Here is a 10,186-nt window from a genome sequence, read left to right on the forward strand (position 1 = left end):
CTTTAAAAATTTTTAAAAAAATAAAAAAAAAAAAAAAAAAATTGTACCATTTTATTTAATTTAAAAGTCTGATGTCACTAACCTCAAGTGTAATAGAATCATCTTTAATAAAACCTTTATCAGGATCCAGAACATCCAGCCATGTCATAAAGTGACTAAATCCCCAATCATTTTCTTTACTATAAAAGAGATGTTGAATCTCTAAAATGAGAACCCATATACTTAAGTACACATAAGATTATAATATAATTATAACATTGGGAAGTTACAATATATAAAATGTAAAAAACTAAATCAAATATTAAATAAAATAAAATAATCTTTGGTGGAAATAAAATATTAATATAATAATATACTAACTTCTACTAAACGGATCCTGTCCTTCTTTACAAGAGAGTAATCGAAGATCTGCAACTGCATAACAACTCCATGATGATTCACTTTCTCCATTACATTGCAGGAAAAAACCAAGTGATTTCTGAGGACCTCTATCTTGTGTCTGACTTGTTCTTGGCATTACCATTATCTTCCATGGCAAATTACGAACGTAACATGCTGGGGACAACTGAGTTTCTTTCATTTTAGAAAGATTTTCTACTGTATAGCGAAATGTTGCTTCTGATCTTGCTTCATCTAATTAAAAACAAAAAAGATAAATTATAATTCATTAATTTGAACATTTTATTATACTTAACATTATATAACAATTTTTCACTGCAATTGCATCTATCCAACTATTCAGCAGAAACTTTCACTAATTTTTATAGAATATAAATGCTTCTGTATTGTTTGTTTGAAAAAATACTTCAAAAGCATTGAAAAATTTTATTTGATATTAACCTTCTATTACTAATGTATGTTTATATTTTCATAATGACAACATAAGTCTCATTATAAAATTAGTATTTGCTATTTTAGAATAATTGGTGATGTAAATATTATGAATTATAATTTTTTAATTCACCTTCATAATTGCTGAGAAAATTTAAATATTTTATTGTTAAAAAAGTTTATAATATTTTCTGATAACATATTATTAAATAATGCAAAAATTAAATTATAGTATGTAAATTATCAATGATTTAAATTTCATACAAAGTTAAATAGTGTATTTGGTTTATAGAAAAAAATATTATTAATAAAATAAAATTAAAAAAAAATATTTTTCTCTTACCTTCTTCCATCTCTTGATCTTGAACTATACAAGCTAATTCTGATTCTCCATTCATAGGACTAGTGTCATTACCATCTCCTCCACCATCATTTGGTGTTTCTAGATTACAGACAGACATTTATTATAAAATTAAAAATAATTACTTTCTTAAAAAATTGAGTAGATAAAATTATTTTCTAGAAGTTATACATTATTTTATATATGTTATATAAATCTTTAATATTTGTGCATTTTGTATTTTCTGTACATTAAAAATTATACATTACCAAAAGAATGTTGTATCTTTGAACTACAGATTACCTATAATATTAATATATAAAACTAAAAAATTTACTAAATAGTTTATAATAATTTCAAAAAAATGATTTACAGAAATATCCATGTAACAATTTATATAAATACTTGATGAAAAATGCTGTGTCAAATTCCAATCATTGTGACATAATTAAAAAACAAATGAATGTTTTCACCAAATGAAGAACTACATATAACTATGAAAATATATAAAAATTTATTAATTCACACAAGAATTTGAAATATTTCTACTGTTATAATGTATAAAGGAAATAAAGTACAGTGCATATTTAAAATAACAAAATGTAAAATATGTTTAAAATCATATTTTTTTGTATGTAATTTATGTTATTTTTTATATTCATGAGTAAAAATTATGTACTACTGTATATTTTATATATGTATACATATGCATAGACATTATATGGCACACTATATATATATACATACACATACATATATACATATATACATACATACATATATATATATATATTCTTTTGTAACATTTTTTATAATGAAAATGCAATAAATATTAACAAATAGAATCTCTTTTTTAGACTTACAAGTTGCATGACTTAGCAATAAATCAATCAGGGATATTGAATAAAAATTATACGAAATATAATATAGTGCAAACCATATAAATTACATAAATATAATTATTCCTACTTTTAATTGTAACTCCGATGTAATTTTTATTATCATAAATTTTATATAAGGCTATTTTTAACAAAAATAGATATACGTAAACAAAATTCACTGCAGAATGTTCGTATTAATGTTCGTATAGTTTGATATATTTTCCATAACCTTCAAAGCGAAAATCAAAACATATGAAACTAATTTAAAAATATAAAAATTTCAATATAAAAAAACAAATGAATGTAAATCATACCTCCTTCTTGTGTATCCATTTCTTCGACTTCATTGACCTGAACTGGTGCCAGGTTGAGCTGTTTAAGGTTTTCCTGGTCGTTAACGTGGTTCATCGCAATGCCAATATTGATGGTCGTCTTGATTGCGCCGGGAACCTCGGAGGCGGCTTCCGCCGTCGAGGTTATTTCTGAAGTTAATTTAACTGGTGTAACAACGAATGAGTTTCGAGCAAAATTTGACTGTTGTTGTTCGATCGACTGATTATTCTCGTCAGGGACGAAAGATTTCTGCTCAAGCAAATTCTGCTGTAGTTGCTCGATTCCAATCGTAACCGGGCTCGCGTCACTATTACGATTTGAGAGCGACGTCGTTTTACCACACGACGACGATTGATATTTACTTGCGATGAGCCCAATTTCTGCGACTATCAAGTGCCCCCGCTTTTTCGGGGGACGCCCACAGCATATATTCCACCCTTGTGTGATATCTTCGTAACTCTTACGTTGTCCCTGCTCTTGTCGCCACGACTATTTCTTTTCTTACTCTCGTAGCACCTGTCTTGCTTGCACTTTTCACTTTGTACTCCCTCACTCTTTCTCGACCGATCCGAGAAACGGTTTCCGCACCGCGGGACCGGCGCGCTACTAATCGTGAAACCTACGTACTTCTTGCGAACCTCGGCTCCACTACGTTCCGATCTTAATATTTTCTCCAACCTCTGCCAACGATCCCCCGTGCAATTAAATTTTTCTGCTAGTGTTTCCAGCTTTTTAACGTGAATACTGATACACTCAGCTGATGTTTTCACGGACGAAGACAGGACGATCTGCTGCGATGATCGTCTTTCAGACCTCTTTTACGCGAAAATAAACAAAATGGCGACGAACCACACTTCTACTGGCTGCTTGACTGTTCTGCATGCAATTCGTATAAGTCACGAAATTTTCATGATTCATTAGATGGCGTACTCAGTGTAACTTTCCGTTCCATAAACGCGGGAAATATAAATAACTATATATAAAATTAAAAAAGCCTTTCTAAAACTATTTGCTACAATAAAACTAAAATCAAGTTATGTATCGAATGTTAATTTTTATTATTCTAATAATCATAGTAGATATAATTATTATTTCATTTTGCAATTAAATATATATACAAAATTATTGTTTTCTTTAACTTTGTAAGAAAACAAAAATTAAAATTAACTTTAATAAAATATTCATTAAGAAATTGTAAAGTTACAAAAATTATATTACTAAGCTGTAACTATTATAAATATCTATTTATACATTCTTTTGATGCTGCAAGTACATGCATTCATCTTACATAACATTTAAATATCGCGCGCTGAATCTAAAAATTTTATCTTCCTATATATGAGTACAATTGTAGATGAAATCTTAATTTATAAAATTAGATAGGATTTCTCGACATTATTTAATATATAATTATATCTGTCAGTTTATTTTATCATTTTCGAATATATTATATACCATCTTATATTTATATAAATACTTTATAAATATAATTTTGTATAGAAAGTAAACCAATGAAAAAAATGTGATTTGACCTTATTATTATTAATTATATATAAACAGTAATATATAAAATACATATACAAATATAAAGTAACGAGTAATTTTGAATCATAATTTGTAAAACATAACATTATTATAGATAATAAACTTGTTTAATTAAAAATACTATATATAACTCCTTTCAAACAAAGAAGGAAATGTTTAATTCATTTCACCTATCATTTATTAAATAATAATTTAAAATACATTATAAAACGGAATTACGTATAAATGTGTTAGTAACTAGTTTGTAGTAATTATTATAGACTATTCCAACTCAATAATATTTCTATCGTAAAATGTACGAAAAATGTTATCACGTTTATTTTTCGATGTTGTAATATTATATTTAAACTTTATTTGATTTATAAGTGTAAATCTTTTTAAATAAACGTGATTGAAATGAAATAATTATAAAAGTTAATATGTTTTACAGAATGTTTCAAGTTTTATGTACTTTTTATATATTCAAAAATATTGTATTTGTATATTTTTTTAATTAATTCAAGTGTAATTTAGCAAATAACTTCAATAATTTATGATGAAGTAAAATAAAAGTGATTATTTTTGTTATATATTATTTTAACCTACCTATCTTTCTACTTTGCACAACTATGTACTCTTACTTATTTAATTATACAAATGCATACAACTAATTAAATTAGTTTTAATGCCTCTACAATAATATTATTGTTATATCTTTACATCAGAAATTTTATCTTTTCCAATATGGCAACTTAATATAGCAATTTCATATTACAAATACTATAAATACAGGTTTGACTCATTTATTGTTGTAATTCAGATGTAACAATTATATATCATTATATTATGTTCAAAACTGTATATAAAGAAATATTATAAAAACAAATTTAACATTAGTAAATTTTGTTACTAAATGTGATATTATAGGTTATATTAGAAAAATGTACTATAAAAGATATAATATTAACAAGACAATGCATTAAATAAAGATTGCTGTTCTCAAATTCTAAAAATATTCTTCAATTTTTTGAAATGTCACTATATAATACTATTTGGTTTCAGAGATATATTTAAAAAAAGAATTTATATTTAATAAATCGTGTTTATAATAGATATTTATCTTTGTATGGAATATGTTAATTATTTTAGAATATGCATTTATTAATTTGGAAATGAAAGTTATTTATGAAATACATTACTATTTTGACCTTTTCCAAAAACTTTATAATATATTTTGTATTTTGTCTATATGTACATTTGTATGTGACGTAATTAAAACTAATTTCTTTGTTAATATTTCTATTTATATTTGTAATACATTTTTGCACTTTTATATGTAAAAGTATATTCCTTATACTATAATATTTTACACACATCATATAATATAACATAAAATATATTATATAAATAGACATTTATTTTGAATTATAAATTCAATATTAATCTTATAAAAATTATGTAGAATAATATATAACAAGCAATATTTTTACCTTTTGAATATAAACTATTAATTATACATAATTAAAGCTTTGGTACGACAATAAATAAATTATAAAACAAATAATTACTATCATTTATATATTTTCTAAAAAAAAAGGTAAGGTAATAAATTTAATTAATAATTATATAACAGTAAAAATTAAAGTACGTATAATTTTTTTAAAAGGCTTTTCAATTTTGAATGAAGGGAATTGTAACCTATATATATATAAAAATTATATAAGGTTATATAACTTAAATTTCATATCCTTTTTTAGTATTAAATAATAAATTGTAATTGCATAAAAAATAATGATATTGTACTTATAGAAAAATTGTTATTAATGACTTAACTACTATATGTTGTAATTAAAATTATAAAATTAACAAAATTATGATAAAAAAAAAAAAATATACACAAGTTTTAACTATCATAAGAAATAAAATTACAATTAAATAAATTTTATAAATAAAATACCATTATAACAAATAAAATTTGATTTAATATTTACTTTTACAATAATTATCATCTGTTTATATCTTTCACAAATAACAAAAATAAATAAATTATAAAATTAATTCTTTGTAGTTTTACAAAAGTATATTACAAATTTTAAGGAAATATTGATTTTTAATATATATTAAATCATAATTACGTTTTATATACTGCTTATAAACAAGCAATAAATAAGAATCATACAATTAGAATTAGTTAATATTTAATAGAATAAAGAAATATATATTTTAATTTTGTAACACTTAATCAAAGTAAACATATTATTATTCATTTACATATAAAAGAAACTGCATTTATTATGTATTCCTTTTGTATTTTTTAAACTAAATGATTGGTACCTTCAAATATAAAATATTTTGTCACATATACAAATCTTTTAAATATCTTAAACATCAGTCTAATAATTAAGCATTATTAAATTAACAATTATTTTTCATGTATATATTAATGTTGCTTTTATGGTTCTATATTGCTTTGTAGTTGACACTTATTTTCTATTTAATATTAAGCTGTTATTATGAATATGTATATATAACTTTTAAGTACATAATATTGTGATGTATTGCATAAAACAAACTCTTATATTAATATATTATTGTACATTATTGTTTAATATATATAATTTAAATATAAGATACCTATAGTATACACATAATCACAATTATATGACAATTATAGTCAACTTTTAATTTATATTTAAGTATTAAATAAAATAATTAATGTACACAAAATAATTCTAATAATAATAATAATAGTTATACTATGGTATATATAGAAAATAGATACTATTTTATAAGCACCAAATTTTGGACATTTATTTATATAAGATATCCATGAATTGTAAATTGAAAATTTACAATTAAACTTAATCCTCATTATGTTGAAGCAAGGTAAGTAGTTTATTGTACTCTACCAGCTTATTTAAAATTAACAAAGTAAAATATTCAACGCTATTATTTGAAAAGAATAAAAAAGACATTTTTAATATTTTAGAAATTAAAATATTGTAATTGTTTTATTTAAAAAAAAGAATATTAAACTTTTACAAAAATATTACATAATGAGACAAGATATAAGGACATACTAATTTAATTTATTTTTAACAAAAATAAACGGTTTTGGAAAATAATGGTATTAATTATTATTATCTGTGTTTTTGCATACATTATAATATAATACTTTAGATGCATTGAACTATGTATTAAAATAATTTATAATATTATACTCAGTAATAACAATGCAGCTATGTTTTTTGTTTTTTACATATATAGTGATATAATGCTTCTGAGTTTTCATATGATAGTTATTATCAATTTTTTTAAATATTTACAACAAAATTATATGTATTTATGCAGTTTTAATGATAAGCAAAAATTAAAGTCTTTTTTTAACTTCAACTAAATAATAAAATTTATTTAATAAATTTTAATTCTTTAAAAATGTGAACTTCAATCTTTTTTTAAGTTGGATATCATGGATGGTCCCAATAAATAAACTCAGAATTATTAGATTATAAGTTATAGAATCGCAAATGAAATAATTTATTTAAATAGTGCTATTATATTTTCAATTTAACATATTTTAGGCCTTGTATATTTTTTTATGCGAATTATTTACTTGAAAAGTATCATAACATAATTTTTTAAAATAAATATTATTAATACAATGCTTATGTCTTCCAAATTCTTAGATATTTTTATAATATTCCACAAATAAAACATACAAACACAGTCACAAAATAATAATAAAATCTACACACAGAGAACCTATAAAAATCATTTTGTCTTTTATAAATGTTTTAAATTTTAAGATATTAGAGCACCTTTTATTCTTTTCTTTCTTTTATTTTTTTAGAAATGGCACATATATCTATAGTATCTAGCATTTTCGTTGCTAGTTACAAAAATGGGAAACCTACTTTATCTTGACTAGACATTACAAAGTGCACATTGTATAGTAACACGTTCTATAAACTGCACTAAAAAACGGTATTTGTTATTCATATAAAAAAGTTATGAACAGTTATAATAAATTTGTCATATATATAGAGCATACAAAAAAAGAAGTGATATTAATTGTAAGAATTGCAATAGCTATGATCTCACATTTTGGCATTAAAAAATTAGAACAAATATAATGCTTATAATATATAAATTTCTTAATATTAAATTCCTTTTTCAGTGAAATTTATATTACCTATGTTTATTGAATTGAACATACTTTTGAAGTTCCATGAGATTCATCCATAGCAGCTGCTCGTCTTTTTATACCTTCTAAATATATTTCACGATTAAACAAGCCTCCACCTAGAGGAATACTGTAACAGATATTAATCATAAAATATGATTATGACATATAATATATGATATATTTTGGAAATAAATTATGCTACACGAATAGTAAGTACATACGTATCAATACCAGGTCTTATGGTTGTTTTAAAAACACCCCATACAGGTTTATGATCTGAAGTGCAAATGCTTGGTACAGAATCATAGACTAAACATTCTATAACTCCATCTTTATATGAATTAGAGCTTTCGTGACTAACTCTTCTAATATATCCTCTTGTGTGTCCTTTCCCCTTGAAAAGAATTCTATCAGTGTAAGCAGGTGTACGTTGTTTACTGCTTGAATCAAAATTTTGTGTTCCAGGATCATATTTATATGTAGGAGGAAATGTAATTGGTGCTTCCTCAAAACCACGTAAAACTGCTCCTTCATTAAGAATTGTTTGTAATTGGTCTTTGTGCAAATTTACAGGTAGTTGCTGAGGAAAGCATGTATCTGTAACCCATTGAATAACTTCTTCTCTTGGCTGAGCTAATCGAAAATTTAAATCACCACACCAAAAGACACAGTCAAAATTTTGAGTTACATCTAAAAATATGATATTTATTCAATATTTTTATAATATAATTTTTATAATACAATAATAGTAATAAATATTTATATGCTCATACCTTTGCTTTTATGTCTTGTAGGTAAATCTTTAGGAAGATCAAGATTTCTAACTATCCTTTTAATATCATTTACTCTTTCTTTAACTTTATCTTGATGTGCAGTTAAATGTGCAGTAACAAACAGAAAACTTGTACCAAATAACATTAAAGCTATAGCTACTGCTCCTTTTGTTCTAAAAGCAGTTCCTGTTCTAGTCGAAAAACTAGCGTCTTCAGGAATAGAACAAAACCAAATTAGATCTCTCCTTAAGAAAAGTGCAAGATGTAGTGTTCCTAAACCAGTACTATAAAGTAAAACATGAGAGGGTCCAAGAGTTTCTTGTAAAGCTGCTTCCCATTCACTTCTCTCAGAACAAGATTCTTGTGTTCCAATTGCTAACAAGTCCGGAACAGTTTCTATATCTGAAGGTAACATGAAATCATTTAACTCTTTTGGTGGATTCTGTCCATTCATATTCCATGTTCCAATAAAAATTTTTAATTCTCTGTTTGGTAGTACTTTTTCAAGTTCTACTGGACCAAGCAAAGAATTTGCAGCAATTCTTCCATGAAGAAAATTCCTGTAATAAAAAAATTAGTAAATAACAGATAAAAACAAGTACAAAATAAGATCTTTATTAAAATTTATTTACCTTTCTCGTGCTTTTTGTGTTGGAATCAAATTAAGAACTTGAGCAGCTAACAATGCTTGTTTTGCTAAACTATCCATAGATGCTCCAGCTGTTTGGGATGGATGGCGTTCTTTTTTTTTGGATAAAGCATCATGAGATGTAGAACGTGGTTTAAGTTGAACAGGTGCACTTTTTATAGATTCTGGACTTGAATGTCTCATAGAATTTGTTGGTGAATTTCCTACTAAATTATCCACAGATCGCCTGTGAATTAGTCTTTGCCTTAAATAAGTAGGCACACTTGGAGAAATAGATCCTGAGGATGAATTCTCACCTAAAACATTAAAATAATATAAAATTACGTAAAATGAAATGAAAAACTTTGATAACAATATGAAATGTAAATAACACATATGTAGTTAAAGTAAATCTTGAAAAAATGAAGTTAATATTAGAAAATAGAATGATAAAGGATATTACAACATGTATCTGTAATGAAACCAAATTGGTTCAATTGCTAGTTATTGTATTCTTGATGGTGACACGGTTATTCAGAAATTAACAGGAATGTCTGTGATTCATTTGAAGTACATGTTTTAACTAAATATTTAGTTCTTTTCTCAACAGACGTATTTATATAATTAAATATTACACATTTGTTATATGTATACATACATTTATCTTATATATATATATATATATATATT

At 24.1% G+C, this 10,186-nt stretch overlaps 2 protein-coding genes across 5 annotated transcripts in view; both read right to left on the reverse strand.

Annotated features, from left to right (window-relative positions):
* Usp7 (Ubiquitin-specific protease 7) overlaps positions 1-2,868 on the reverse strand; it is an 11,069-nt gene extending 8,201 nt beyond the window's left edge. For 2 of the 3 annotated variants that reach the window (XR_001890438.1, XM_017904553.1), the window contains exons 1-4: positions 2,367-2,551; positions 1,175-1,273; positions 361-633; positions 83-201 (exon numbers count right to left, since the gene is read on the reverse strand). Coding sequence is in view for 2 of the 3 variants with exons in the window: in XM_017904553.1 (XP_017760042.1) it covers positions 83-201; positions 361-633; positions 1,175-1,273; positions 2,367-2,460 (585 nt within the window). In the remaining variant the exon portion in view is untranslated. Of the gene's footprint in view, positions 1-82; positions 202-360; positions 634-1,174; positions 1,274-2,366 lie in introns of all 3 variants that reach the window. The other variant, XM_017904554.1, reaches the window with a different exon arrangement.
* Positions 2,869-8,107: 5,239 nt separating this feature from the next.
* INPP5E (Inositol-3-phosphate synthase) overlaps positions 8,108-10,186 on the reverse strand; it is a 4,322-nt gene continuing 2,243 nt past the window's right edge. For both annotated transcript variants that reach the window (XM_017904518.1, XM_017904519.1), the window contains 4 exons: positions 9,501-9,813; positions 8,869-9,428; positions 8,317-8,785; positions 8,108-8,222 (listed from right to left, as the gene is read on the reverse strand). In XM_017904518.1, coding sequence (XP_017760007.1) covers positions 8,108-8,222; positions 8,317-8,785; positions 8,869-9,428; positions 9,501-9,813 — 1,457 coding nt within the window. The remainder of the gene's footprint in view (positions 8,223-8,316; positions 8,786-8,868; positions 9,429-9,500; positions 9,814-10,186) is intronic.

The sequence above is a fragment of the Eufriesea mexicana genome, unplaced genomic scaffold (genome assembly GCF_001483705.2).
Source record: "Eufriesea mexicana isolate 0111107269 unplaced genomic scaffold, ASM148370v2 scaffold2913, whole genome shotgun sequence".
Taxonomy (NCBI): Eukaryota; Metazoa; Arthropoda; class Insecta; order Hymenoptera; family Apidae; genus Eufriesea; species Eufriesea mexicana.